At 42.7% G+C, this 14,873-nt stretch overlaps 2 protein-coding genes across 8 annotated transcripts in view; one reads left to right on the top strand and one right to left on the bottom strand.

The window, feature by feature from the left end:
* BCLAF1 (BCL2 associated transcription factor 1) overlaps positions 1-7,038 on the bottom strand; it is a 29,259-nt gene extending 22,221 nt beyond the window's left edge. For 6 of the 7 annotated variants that reach the window (XR_004645105.1, XR_004645106.1, XM_034765581.1 and 3 more), the window contains exons 1-2: positions 6,393-6,521; positions 455-526 (exon numbers count right to left, since the gene is read on the bottom strand). The gene's annotated coding sequence lies outside the window, so the exon portion shown is untranslated. Of the gene's footprint in view, positions 1-454; positions 527-6,392; positions 6,522-6,940 lie in introns of those variants that run through there. The other variant, XM_034765582.1, reaches the window with a different exon arrangement.
* Positions 7,039-13,690: 6,652 nt separating this feature from the next.
* Positions 13,691-14,873, top strand: part of LOC117874906 (vacuolar protein 8-like) — a 43,129-nt gene continuing 41,946 nt past the window's right edge. Inside the window, exon 1 of the mRNA XM_034765586.1 lies at positions 13,691-13,985. Coding sequence (XP_034621477.1) covers positions 13,760-13,985 — 226 coding nt within the window. The 5' untranslated portion in view covers positions 13,691-13,759. The remainder of the gene's footprint in view (positions 13,986-14,873) is intronic.

The following is a 14,873-nucleotide window of genomic DNA, read 5'->3' as shown; positions in this document are numbered from 1 at the left end:
AGTTGATGAGTTTTCTTTGTAATTTGCAGAAAAACACCCACTTGCCATTCTGAAATAAATCCAAGGCTACAAAACAATTGTGTATAGAACTAGATAAAACACAAACTTGCAAAAGCCAGAACTTTAGTCTTTTAACTCCAAAAAGGCAGTCCTCTATCAGGGCCAGCTCCAGCGTTTTCGCCGCCCCAAGCGGCCCAAAAAAAAAAAAAAGCTGCAATCGGCGGCAGCTCTACCGCTGCCGCTTCATTCTTTGGCGGCAAGCCCTTCCCTACACAGAACATTTTACTAGATGCAAAATATATTGAATACTGAAATTTTAGAAGTAAACATTTTAGCCTACATTCACAAATATTGCAGCCTCTGGAGGATGAAACCATTCAATTTACATCTTTTAAATAGCCAGGATCAGACTAGAAATACAAAAGTGACAAAATAAACCAAGTATTAATCTTACCTTAGGCCTCTAGATGTTAATCAATGAAGTGATTTTAAAATTCTCGAAATGTGCTCTCAGAAATATTAATTCCTGTAAAACATAAACATTATTTTGAATGACATGCATATTCAGTTTCCTAAAAAGGTTTATGTGGATGAGGCACAATTTTGTTCCGAAAGGTTTAACATAATATGTGTTCAAAAATATCACTGAGGAAAATGCTATGTAGACAGGGTCTAACTGGAATCGTCTTTTTAAATGACATCAATGAAAACTTTATAAGGAGGTCTCTATGTAACACCTAATAAGGCTATTATACATATATGGATATATTAGATATGGATATGGGGGGAGGGAAAGCTCAGTGGTTTGAGCATTGGGCCTGCTAAACCCAGGATTTTGACTTCAGTCCTTGAGGGGGCCACTTAGGGAACTGGGGCAAAATCAGTACTTGGTCCTGCTAGTGAAGGCAGGTGGCTGGACTCGATGACCTTTCAAGGTTCCTTCCAGTTCTAGGAGATAGGATATCTCCATTAATTTATGTATTTATGGATGCAGAAACGTCCAAAAACATGTACAGGCATTTAAAACCCTAATATTTTCTCAAAGTTTTCTTCTACAGTCTTATGGGAGCATAAAAGATATGGATAGTACTTAATCTGCTACCCACCACGTTTCATTGTATAAGGAATTTTGTTCTTTTACACAGAAGGAATCAGAATGTCAAAGAGCATATTAGGAAAACATTGCACCAGAATTCAGCATTCCATGATCTGTACAAAGCGTCCAGCACAGAAAAGTTCTACACGAAGATTTGGGTTTGTAGAAACAGAATCATATTTTAGTCAGTATCTGGCATGTCAGAGTAAATGAACGTGGTCTCAATTTAGGTATTTTTACAGCCCACAGCACCACGTTATCTGAGCACCTCACAGCCATATGTAAATTAAGGGCTCACTACTACCCCCACTGAACTAAATAGGAATTTCTCCACGCGTTTTCAATGTTAAGTAGGATTGATGCATTAATGCTTCTGCATCCCAACGTTATTTAATAATTTGGAAAAAAGACACTCAAATAAAAGTGTCTAAACATGGACCTATTCAGGTATAGCTGTTTTCCAAAAGCAGTTAGACACTTCTTGCAAAAGTCAGAGTTTGACTAACTCCATGTGCAGGCAAGCCTTTAGAAGAGTAACATGTTTCTAACTTTCACAAGTGTAACTTCTTTGGGAAAATGCAAGTATAAAATGCTTGCTTTTATAAGATCAAACTAAATCCCCACAGCCTATATTTAGGGACTTTCCTCCTCTGTGAATCACTCCACCTCCTTGCTCCATTTACCTGCAGCTCTCCCAAACAGCAACAGAATGAAACAGAAGACTGTCAACTTCAAACACCTGCTCAAATTATTTTGAATTGTAGCAGCAAACAGAGCAGTTTTAGTTTCATGATATTGTTGCTTGCTTAGTTTAGTTTCATGATATTGTTACCCTAAGCAGAGGCAAACATCAGAACGTGAGCTTCAGAACTGTACACGCAAGAAACAATTTTTTAAGAGAAAATATCTTAATTTTTAACACTCGGCCAATATGGATAGTCACTCACCAAGGAAAGACAACCAAAGAGATTTTTTCAGCCCCTGAGGACCAAATGAGGGGTTAGGAAGAAGAATTTCCGCACAGCATGACAGGAGTAACCTTGAGGTCTCCAGTTCCACACCCACAGAGAGTGACTCATCCAGCAGAATCAAGCGGATGCACCCTACATAATCAGTTTTCAGCAAGTAGAAGCAACAAGGGATCTGGGCAGCTAGGTCATTCCCACTATCATTGGCACCTTCTAGCCGTGAAAATGGAAAAGGATGAGCAGAAATGGTTCTCACCCCACATGCCCAACTCTGGTTGAGTATTCATTTCACAGGTCTTTTCTACAGTACTGAAGCTAACTTCTTTAAATTGCTTCAGTCAGCATAGTTGTGTCACCAAGGTAGACAGAACATAACTTTGTCACCATTTTAAAGACACTTCTATACCGCACAGAAGTTTTTAAAAAGATATTTAGGAAAGTTATTCCTATCTACTTTGACAGAAAAACTACGTTACCGGAAACAACTGAATCACGGCCCCTTCCCTCCTCCATTTACATAATGAGCAATTTCAGCAATGTAGTAAGGACTCTGGCCCTTGGCTAATTGTTATTTTAAATGGTCCCAAGGAGATTTTGAAGTTAAAATCTTGTTTACATTAATTAGATAGCATGGATAAGGATAATTCACATGATGTTGTTTGCAGTGTTGTTGTAGCTACGTTGGTCCCAGGATATCAGAGAGGCAAGATGGGTGAGGTACTACTCTCTTTTATTGGACCAACTTCTGTTATGACAAAGCCAGTCTCTTTCATCAACAGAAGTTAGTCCAATAAAAGATATTATCTCACATACCGTGTCTCACCAATTCTCATTTTTCATTAATGTTAGTCTACAAAAAATGCATGTGTTTTCCTTTTTAAGGTTGTATCTTTGAAAGCCAAGTATTTAATTAGCTTGCATTTCTGTACAAAAACAGCAAAATTTATTATATTATAAGAACACCCCCCAAAAAGTCCACTTTTCCTCACAACATGATTTTTCAATGACATTACATATGGTTTCACGGAGACTACTGTTTTACAACATCTATTCAGTATCTGTACCCTATAAATATAAGAGAAAACACCCACTTTTTCCTCCTCTTCTACCATGGCATGTATGCTTAAAAACAAACTGGAATCCATTTAAATAATCTATATAACAGTGAAATGCTTATTACAATAAACAAATTATATGTAACAATTGCACAAATTTCTATAAATATATAGTATCAGAGGGGTAGCTGTGTTAGTCTGGATCTGTAAAAACATCCAACGAAGTGGGCATTCACCCACGAAAGCTTATGCTCCAATACATCTGTTAGTCTTAAAGGTGCCACAGGACTCTCTGTTGCTTTATAAATATATAATGACACCAAGTTTGTCCAGGCTAGCTTGTGAATGTGTGTGGAAGAGACAGGGAAGTTAGTGATTTGACTTGCTGTGCAGATACAAAGTTTAAAATAGGTTTTCTGTTTTCACTATGATATATGAAATTAAGCAAACTCATTTGTTGCTTTTGGACACAATAAATTGAAAAGATTTGGGGATGATGCATTTGCTACTTTCTCAATTGACAGAAATTATACCTCAGGGGTTCTAAAACTGGGGGTCACAACCCCTCAAAGGGTTGTAAGATTATTACATGGGGGTCACGAGCTGTCAGCCTGCACCCCCAAACTCAGCTTGTGTGAAAGGGGTCACCAATACAAACGTTTGAGACCCACGGTACCTCAATTTGCAACTCTGTATATTTTCAGATTTTTCAACATTGTGAGATTATTCTTGCATACACATATTTTCACAGCTGTCTGAATGTTAATACTCCTGGGGGAATGCTGAGCCACTGCGTATGTGCAGAATTCACGTCCCCGCAGATGTTTTTCTCCACAGAAAATACATTGTCAGAGAGGAACTGCAATTATGCCTTTTGCCACCAGGGGCTGCTGTGGCACCAGCACAGAGGGCAGCTGGCTCACCGTAGCAGTAGCCATCAGCAGCTGATAGGGAGAGAGCAGAGGCTGCTTTTTTCACAGCAATATGGATATGGGGGGGATGGGCAGAGCAGGGAGGGGGTCACACAGACTGGGATTCAGAAGGGCTATTAGGGGGAACAGACGGAGCAGGGGCTGAAAGGGAGTGGGGGTGCAGGGCCACATGAGAATGGGGCGATGGTGGGAGAGCGGAGTGGGGATGCATGGACACATGGGGACAGGGGGAGGCAGTGCGTGGGGACACGGGTGCAGGGACCTGTGGGGGGAGGAGGGGTGCAGGGACACATGGGGATGGGGCAGATGTGCCTGACTGAATGGGAGAGACTAGGGGTCAGCCACGGTCTGCATGGGGGAGGCTCCCCAACTCCCTAACAATCCTCCCCTTCCGCCCCCGCCCCCCCAAAAAACTCAACTATTCCATACTTCTCCCATCCACACCCAACAACACTCCAGTTTCACACCCAGGCTCCTTCTCAGCCATTAGTTCCCTCTCCCTCAGCTCCTCCATTACCTGACTCCCCTCAAGCTTTTGCACTGCTTCTGAGGGGTGTGCAAAATGTTTTTGTATTGTAGTTTAAATGAATTATTACTCCAAGTTGTGTGTTAATATGCCTAGTAAGGAATCTTTTTGTCAAAAACATTTCCTGAATCTTTTTTGTTGACAGTATTGTGACAGATGTACTTGTTGACAGGCATTTTGAAACAAATTACCAAAATAACTGAAACTGGAGTGTTTATAGGGTCATTTTGACAAATAAAATATGTAGAATTTTTAAATTTGTATGCAGAATTTTCAATTTTTTTGGTGCAGAATTCCCCCAGGAGTAAAATGAAAACGATTGTCTCTATGCTATACAGACAAAACATGTCCATCTAAGAAATACTGTGATACGGAAATTAAAGTGAGACAGTGAAATAATAATTGATTTTCTCCTGAACTATTTGATTCAAATCATTATTTCCCTAGAGAGAAATGAGAGGATATTACAAAAATATTTGTACATTTAAGTTAATAGATGTCATGTTGGTAATAACATTTCTTTGTTCTGCTAGCAATCTATACACTATAGATATTATTACCCACAAGTAGAAATATAAGAGAAGCCTATGTTTATTTAATGTGCAATTAGGAGTCAACACTTAAGTTTTGAGGAATCCTGCCAGCACATAACTTAGATCTGACAGAGCAAATCTGAATAATTTCGAGCTGGTGCCAGTCTGGATTACGTGTTTATTTTTCAGAGCAATCACTATTATCCTCTTAGAACAGTGGTTTTCAACCTTTCTTCATGTGCAGACCCCTAAAAACTTTAAAATGCAGCTGCAGACCCCTTTGGAAATCTTAGGCTATCTGCAGACCCCAAGTTGAAAACCACTGCCTTAGAACATAAAAACAGCCACTTTATGCAGTGCCAAGGAATTCTCTGTTTCATGCTCCCTCTGCTCTTTCTATAGTGGAAGATAACTGCTCCTTTAAAGAAGGAAGAGTTGGGCTAAAAGTTTTGCTTCTAAATCTCCAATCGGCTATCAGAGTTGTACTAACTTGGCAAATGCTGCGGGTGTATTAAGTAAACAAGAACCTAATTCCTGCTTTAATTCCTCCATTAGAAGACGGGATGGAAGGAAGGTGAGTGTTTACCGAGTGAACAAAGACTAAGGACAAGACTGAAATCTCCCTTTTCAGCTTGGGCGCTCCCTGCATTTGGTGGCACCCGAATCTACGGGATCAGGTTCCCCCGCTCGGGTCGCTCTTTCACAAAGCGGAGGAAACAGAAAAATGCAGGTTTTAAATAGGGGGGAAAGAATTATAAAGCCGCCGAGCCGCACTGGCGGAGCGTGGACCAACGCAGGACCCGAAGCAGCGTCCGCCCCCGCCAGGGCTGAACGGCTCCCCCGCCCGCTCACAGCGCTGCTCCCGTTGAACGGGGCACGGCTCCCTGGGCCGCTCCCGGCAGGCGCTGGCTGAGAGCACGGGGCCTGCCAGACAATCACGCCCCCCCCCGGGTCCCGTCCCCTGCGCTTCCCGCCGGGCCTGGCGCATGCCACCGGCCCACTGCTGGGGATGGGGCGGCCGCTCGCCAAAGGCACCGCAGCTCTAGGAGCCCGCGGCAGTCCCGGGCCTAACGCGCGCGCTCCCGCGGAAGGAGGGGAGGGGGGCTCTGGCGCCCCCGTAGTTTCTTTTTGCCCTCAGCAGCGGCCTGGCCGCGCGAAGCAGAAACACAAACCCGCCAGGAACTGCGCGAGGCCGCCAGCGCGTTGGCGGGACCGCGCGGCTCCCAGTTCCCTCCGTTCCCTCCCTGCGGCCCGCGTAGCCGAGCCCGCCCTCTGCCCTCACCTGGCGGGCGGCGCTCCCAGCTGCCCCGCTCGCTTATCGCAGCTCGGCCGCCATTTCCCGTCGCCGTGAGGAAGAGACGGGGAGGGGAAACCATAGAGAAAAGAGAGAGGAGGACTACGGCAGCGCGAGACTAGGACACGTCACTTCCGCTCTAAGCTAGGTAAAGTCGCGCACTCATTAGCCACTACCATGTTGGTCGCGGGCTTCCGGGGGAGTGTCGGGTCTCTGCCCACAGTAAAGATGGTGGCCACTGCTTCCGGGTTAATCAGGTGACGGTAAAGTCAGTCACATGACACCCGGGAGCCTGTGTTCGTATCCCGAGAAAGCGAGTGACCAGAAAGGGATGGGCCTGAGTCCCACCCCCAGTGTAGCGACCTGCACCGACTCAGGGAAGAGGCCGAGCTCCCCCTATAGCACCAGCTCGTGCCCTTGGCAGCTCCTAGCTGAGTGTAACCGCGGGGAAGGACTCCTGCTGCACCATCTGGTCCCGTCCCCTGTAGAGTGACCTGCAGGGAGAAGGGTCCCCCACTCCAGGGAGAGTTATTTACCTGTAGGGGGAAGGGCGCGTCCATCCACAGGAAGCTGTGCAAAGGTGTTTTCTCTCTCTCTCTCTCTCTCTCTCTCTGTGTAAAGCTGAGCACAGCCGATCCTATCAGTTTTACAGGAAGGAATGAGATCTCTTAACAGCAGCGCTTTACTGCAGGAGCTTTTGCAGCAGATATTTGCATATTGCTTTGTTGCAATACACCAATATAATATATGAGGAGAGGGAGCAGGAGGGAATTTACCTTAATGCTTCCAGCACTGCCTGTACAACAAAAATGTACTGTGACTGCTCATTGTGATACTTGAATATCGGTAGTGCATTCACATGCCACAAAGTTGAGTACATAATAAAATAACACTAATTTGGTGGGTTTTTACTTTTCCCCCGTTACTTCTGACCTTTGATTCCTCTCTACAGGAAAAAGTTCCCTCACCTGGCCTTTTTTCTGCACTAAGGACATTAAAAAGAATCTTCAGTCTTCTCTCTATGGCCTTCTTACAGGTTCTGTTTTATATAGATTCCATGATCATGGTCTCATCCAAGTTCTTGGTGCACAGAAGAACAGTTGTTCAGATTGAAGGAATATTTTATATCAGGGGTTCTCAAACTGGGGGTTGGGACCCCTCAGGGGGTCGTGAGGTTATTACATGGGGGGTTGCGAGCTGTCAGCCTCCACCCCAAACCCTGCTTTGCCTCTAGCATTTATAATGGTGTTAAATATATTTAAAAGTGTTTTTAATTTATAAAGGGGTTGCACTCAGAGACTTGCTGTGTGAAAGGGGTCACCATACAAAAGTTTGAGAACCAGTGTTCTATGTGTTAGCTAAGCTCCTTTACATATTCACATATTCACATTTCTAAAGCGGAAATGGGTGTTTCTGAGAGTCTATGGTCAAGACCCTTCTGAGGTCTGAATTATCCTTATCCATGCTATCTAATTAATGTAAACAAGATTTTAACTTCAAAATCTCCTTGGGACCATTTAAAATAACAATTAGCCAAGGGCCAGTGTTGTCCTGGCATGGCATGGCATGCTGCATTGATTGTAACATTACAATGTAGTGATGTAGCCCCGCTCCCAAAGATATTACAGGGCGCAGAGATTGAGTTTTTCTCATTGATACCAGTGTAAAGCTGGAGCAACTCCATTGAAATCAGTAGAGTTACTCCAAGTTTACTCCATCGTAACGGATAGCAAAATTTGAATCTGAGCTGTGTAAGGTTTAGCTCTTCCTGTACAAAAGCCTGAGACTAACCCTTCCAGCTATGTCATTTCACGTTATGATTGTGTTTAGTCTCACAAACCAAGTAGTATTAGGCTGTGTCAATCTATGTATTCGACAAATTACAGGGAAAGAAGTAAAGATGATTCAGTAGATGGCACTCTTTCATCTAAGTCAGCTCTCAATGAATACCTCGTACTGCTTCTAGTGGAGACTATGCAGGTAGAGGAGCTTGTCTCTTTAATGTATATATAAATTGAAATAAATACAAATAAAGCCCTTCCCAACAATGGTAATTTAAGAGCCGATGGCACTTTCATAGAATAGATATATTAGCCCTGTTATTCTGGTTGGGTTTGGGTAATTACATTCTACTTCCCTAAATCCCCCCTGCTGTCTCAATTGGATATATTCTTTTTTTAAAAGTCCGCAGTATATTAATAAGAGCTATGTACATGAACCCAAGTTAGAATTTGGGCTATAGAACTGTTTTGTTTTCTCAGCCATTTTGCTTTAGAGATATATACTCATTTTAAGAGCCCCAGAGGAAAAGTGGCTTGGGAAAGTAGGGCCAATAAACATTTTATTTTATAAAGATTGTAAAACAAAGAAATTGGTTGTTTAAATGTTGGTACCTTGAGTCCTGTAATCATTTTTTTAGAACTTACTTTTTTTGTTTAGGTACTACTTTATAACTGCCTGTTTCTTGTCTTTCCTCAGTATTTACCACAGTAACAGCATAGTTTATGCAGTTTAAGATTGTAGTCTTTAATCATGATGACTATGTCAACAAGGCCAACAGACAGCTCTCTGACACCACCTACTAAAAAGAAGACCTCACATCACAGTTCACACAGGAATTTAAAGATACCATCAAATACCTTCCCAAACAGCTCCAAGAAAAACTCTACGACCTCATCCCCCACATACCCACCCCAGGGACCTTCTACATGCTTCCCAAGATACACAAACCAGGGAACCCAGGCAGACCCATCATGTCTGAAGGAATGTCAGGAAACCATCCTCAATCCACTCACCACACAAAGGACTAGCTTTCTCCAAAGCACTACTGACTTCCTCCAGAAACTCCGCAACATTAACAGCTTCTTCCCCCACCCCAGAAAATCATCTTTGCCACCAGGGATGTCACCTCCCTATACACCAATGTCACTCACCATGATGGCATTGCTGCCTGCCTCAAATACCTATAAGATGTACAGCGTTCAGAAATTCACCCAAAATCATTGCCAAACTCATCCATTTCATCCTCACCCACAACTTCACATTTAACAACAAACATTTTGTCCAAATCATGGAAACAGCCATGGGTACTAGGATGGCTCCCCAATATGCCAGCCTCTTCATGGGCCACCTCAGGGAAAAATTTCTGAAAAAATGCATCACGAAACCAGTGATATATCTGAGATATATCAATTATGTTTTCATTCCTAGGTCAGACAACCTAAACTCCCTCATAGATTTCCACCACAACTTGAACCACCACATGCATCCATCAAACTCTCTCTAAAACACTCCCTCACCGCATCAACTTCGTGGACACCATGATTATCTTCAACAATGGAATCCTACAAAAGACAACAATAACTCCTTGCTTAACGTTGTAGTTATGTTCTTGAAAAATGCAACTTTAAGTGGAATGAATCCAGTTCCCCATAAGAATTAATGTAAATGGGGCGGTTAGGTTCCAGGGAAATTTTTTTCGCCAGACAAAAGACATTATATACATATACAGTATAAGTTTTAAACTATTTTAAACAACTGATTTAATACTGTACTCAGCAATGATGATTGTGAAGCTTGGTTGAGGTGGTGGAGTCAGAAGGTGAAAGAGGGTGGATCGTCCGCCTGCTCCTCTTGCTGTTCTTTCCAAAGTGCCAGAGGTGCTCAACTCCCAGCTCTGCCCCAGGCCTGCCCCCACTCCACCCTTCCCCCAAGGCCCCACCCCGCCCCGCCTCTTCCTGCCCCTGCTCTACCCCTCCCAACAAGCGCGCCGAGTCCTCCTCCCCTTGCCCCCCAGCCTCCTGAACACTGCAAAACAGCTGATCAATTATGTTTTCATAATTGCTGCGGGCAGGAGGCGTGGGAAGAGAGGGGACAGGCTGTACGCCACATCCTCGCTCCTCCCCCCCTCCAGAGTCTCCCCTCCCCAGAGCCTCCTGAACGCCACGAAAAAGCTGACTGCTACGGGCGGGAGGCACGGAGAGGGAAGGGGGAGTTGCGGATCTGCGGGGCTGCCAGTGGGTGGGAGGCACTGGAGGGGGGGGGCTGGAGGGGAGTTGATAGGGGTGCCGGCCCACCCTGGTTTCAAGCCCCCATGGCTAAACAGCATTATAAGCAAACATTGTGCAACTTTAAATGAGTATGTTCTCTAATCGATCAGCAACGTAACAATGAAACAACGTTAACCAGGACAACATTAAGTGAGGAGCTGCTGTATATACAAGAAACCCATAGCTCACCCTTACCTCTACAGATCCCTCCCAGACACACCAAAAAATCTGTTATCTGCAGCCAGGTCTTCAGAAACCACAGAATTTCCTCCAAAGAGAAAGTCCAGGATACACACCTAAACACATTTAAAACTGCCTTCACTAAACAAGGACACTTCATCAAAGAAGTAGATTTCACTATGGAATGGGCCACCCAAATACCTTGGAGAACCTACTTCCATATAGGGAAAGAACCAAAACAAAAAACCTCTGAGCCCACACTGGAATCCCATACAAGGCATCTCGAAACAACTACAGCCCATATTTGATGGGGACCCCACCCTGAAAGAAATCTTTCCTGAACACTCTCTTCTGGCCTAAACAGCGGCAAGCTTGCCAAGCTCATTGTCAGAAGCAAGCTCTCCACAGACCAGAACCAACCAACTCAAAGCGGCATCAGACCCTCACAGAACAATGAATGCAAAACCTGCAGACGTATCTCCGCTGCTGTGATGGTCAGCATCAGCCACAACATGCCTTTTAAGATTCATGGGCCCTATATATGCCTGTCACAATGTCATGTACCTCATCCAGTGCATCAAATGCCCCAATAACAACTATGTGGGTGAAATCAGACAATCACTATGCTTTCGAATGAACTCTCACAGAAAATGATAAAAGTCAAAAAAAAAAAAAAAAACATATCACCCAGGGTGAACATTTCTCACAAAGTGATCACTCCATATTTGCTCTTTCAATAGTCATCTTCAAAGAAATCCACACAACACCTTCAAAAGGTGAGGCTGGGAACTTAAATTCATAACTTTGCTACACACCAATCACCATTGACTCAACAGGGACTCTTGTTTTATGGTTCATTACAACAATTTGTAATGTATCAGACTGCCTGCTACCCTTAATTGCCCACTTCAAACCCCTTATGCATAACAATCTAATCTGTAATTGTCCACTTCTTTTCAACTGGCCTCCAACATGTGTTATCCCTTATGCTTAACAATCTGTGTCCCACCTTGTATTTAGGTCAGACACCCTGATTTCCTTCCCCAGATCTGAAGAACAACTCTGTGTAGCTCAAAAGCTTATACCTTCCATCAGCAGAAGTTGGTCCAATAAAAGATATTACCTCACCTACCTGGTCTCTCTGTAAACCACTTTGAAATCTTCAGATGGAAGGTGTTATAGAAGAGCAAATATTATATTATTGTATTGCTTTAAAATCCTGCTTCTTTTCTCACGTAGACAGTTTAAAAATGATCTTAAAACTAATCCTAAACGAGTGAAACTTGGCACATCTGCTCATCGGGGTTGAATTAGATACAAAAGCGGAACTTGATGGATTCTGAGGGTTTTTTTTTTTTATTATACCTCACATTGCTCTCTTGGAGAGCAAAGTTTGAAAGGCCAGTGGTGGTAGCAGCAGAACATAGCAGTGAGTCTCTGGGTTCTGTTGCTGCAGGATATGTGACTGGGCAGCTGGCCCATCTCCTTGAAGATCCTTACAAGGTGGATTTGGCAGAAGTGAGGAGGGAGCAGACAGACATTCCTAACCCTGCTTCCCCCATCCCCTAAGAAACAGTAATGAAGGGAATGGGCCAGCTGGACACTCCCTGAACATCTTGCAGGGAAGTAGCCAGAAGACATCACTGGATTGAATAGCAAGGAGATACACTGCCTTTAAAAGTCTTCCTCATAAAGGCTAACTAAAAGATACAGGGAGGCCCACATCTATTGGGGATATAGGAAGCCATGGGTAGCTCTTGATTTGGACTGAATGGTATACATTTTTAGGGGATCTAAACATCACCCAAAGAGCTACATCCCTAAATATCCAAATAAAAACTGTGCGATACTGTTGATAGATTTAAGCATAATAGACAAAGGGAGGGATTTCCAAAAGCAAGAGATTTAGGAGCACAAGTTCTATTGAAAGTCAGTGGGATTTGTGCTCCTAAGTGACTTAGGAATTTTTGAAACTCCTACTCTAAGTATAAAAATGAGTCTTTAAAGCTTACAATAAAATGCTTCAAATGCAGTGGTATATGTATCCATGACAGATGTATCAAATACATTAATATAGGAAGCCTGACTTAAGTGACCACTCAGCACACCAGCACAAATTCATTGCCTAACAAAGAGGTCTAGAATCAACTCAGATTTTACAGGAAGCCTCTGGAATATTTAAAATATCATATCTTATTTTCAATGGTGTCTTTAATAAAAATGTATCTGTAGAGGAGAAGGCACTTGCACCTGCAGCAATGAAACGGCATAAAGGAATGGGGGGGGGGGAAAGCACTCTCCTGCCTATCTGTTCTCTCTTTCTGCACAGAGAAATTAATAATAATAATCACTTTTGATTTACATACAGTCTATTTTTTCCACATATCTTTGCCCAGATTTTGTTTATCAGGATATAAAATATAATTCTAAGTACACTTCTGATATTTGTATTTACACATTTTCTCATTTTTTTCATTCTTCATGACTAGGACGTTTTATTTGAAGCAGTTATGAACTCTCTGTCTAGCCAGATGGTGCCTTTGTTCCTGTCTAAACTTCAGTAGAAACTGGAAAAACCTGTTGATTTTTTTTTTTTTATACCTTTCCTATTGGCAAAAGAGATGTAGAGAAGGTGGTGCCTTGCCTTCAGCTGTGATGTCACTTTACATAACCACAGCCTTCTTTGTCCATTATTCCAGAGGCTTTCACTGGCCTCTGGGTTGTGAAGGCTTTGATAGTTGTTTCAATAAATTTCATTTGTTATTTATGGAACAGTTTTGTGTGATCGCTTTATTTTTCTTCAACCAATCCAGAGAAACAGTGATTTGTACGTGGCTCTGTTCCAGCCTTTAAACTAACATCTTATAGATCTCACAAGGAGTGTACTGTTGACAGTTAAGTTTTGTTGTGCCATGCAGTTTGTTTGCACATAGGAAATAACTTAGAAGTTTTGCAGTGATTCTAGAGTGTTATGACAGTGTTGGGTAAATCAAGATCTGTAACACACACCAACTCAGGAGCAACAATTTAATGCAAAACTAGTGAAGGTGTGAAGAAGCTACTATTTCCATATCTCTTCCTTTTTCTCTCTTGTTTTGAGTTGGTATCAGAACAAGTAAAGTAAAAATGGCTCAGCTGTGTGAAAAGTGTGTGAAGTTGCTTCAGGACTTTGTGTCCCTTGTGAAGAGGATGTCCTCAAGTCTGATACAGAACATTAAGGAGTATTTGATTCTGATAAGTGAATGCTCTTGCCTAAAACGAAAGACCTCTGAAGCCAGACAGCTATACAAACCTGTCCTTCTGCCACACGAAAAGGAGATGGCACGAGAGTTTCTACAGCACATTGAAACAGGTGAGGGGCAGTTAATTGGGGTGATTTTTTTCTGCATAATGACAATGGACTACTGATGAAACTGTGCTGTTTGTTCCAACTTGGGTTTGTGCAGTTCAGTGCTGTGATATAGGGATACAGCTACAGTGCTTTTCCTGCTGTATTTGGGAAACTGAGGGTTCAAGTGGCATAATAAAGAGCTGCATCAAAATGATCAATAGCTTTCCACTGTGACAGAGCTACAAATGCATAACCTGATTTGTACACAAAAAACATGTTTCATAATTCAGAGTCTTCTAGAAATTAAGACCAAAGTTTATCTGGTTAGTGGGAGGGATCTGAATCTTTGCCTTATCTCCCCTTCCCATTTATTGGAGTTACAGTGCTGGAAACAGAATGATCCCGCTCTTTAATCACACAACTACAAATTAAGTCTAGGTATGTGACAGGATTTTAGAGGGCGCTAATGTTTGATAAAACAGTTCTGCTTTGGTACTCACAGAATATATTCGTTTAACAGCTCCACTCTATTCAGTTAGATTCACATTAATTTTCTCATATTTTTACCACATAATCTTTGTCATCACATACTTTATCTGATTTATTCATTTACCAGCTAGTCATCTCGGTGAGGGTCTTTGTGTTTTTATGTATAGGAGTTGGATTTGTGCACTAAAATATTATAAGAATTATCCTTTATCAGAATACACTCATTCCTACCCCTCTGCCCTGAATTTGTTTCTCAGCTTGTTGTGCTCCTATGAAACAACATAAATGCAGCCTGATTCCGAGAGGACACTTTGTGTGTGGTGTTGAAGTAGCTCAACTTTCAGTGGAACTTGAGGGCCCACTGCAGCTCATGGGATCAGGCCACGAAGCATAGTTTCCACTCATCTTGATAGAGGGGGG

This window comes from Trachemys scripta, chromosome 3, assembly GCF_013100865.1.
Source record: "Trachemys scripta elegans isolate TJP31775 chromosome 3, CAS_Tse_1.0, whole genome shotgun sequence".
NCBI classification, from domain to species: Eukaryota; Metazoa; Chordata; order Testudines; family Emydidae; genus Trachemys; species Trachemys scripta.
The sequence above is the reverse complement of the archived record's forward strand: the minus strand, read 5'-3'. Positions and strand labels throughout refer to the sequence as shown.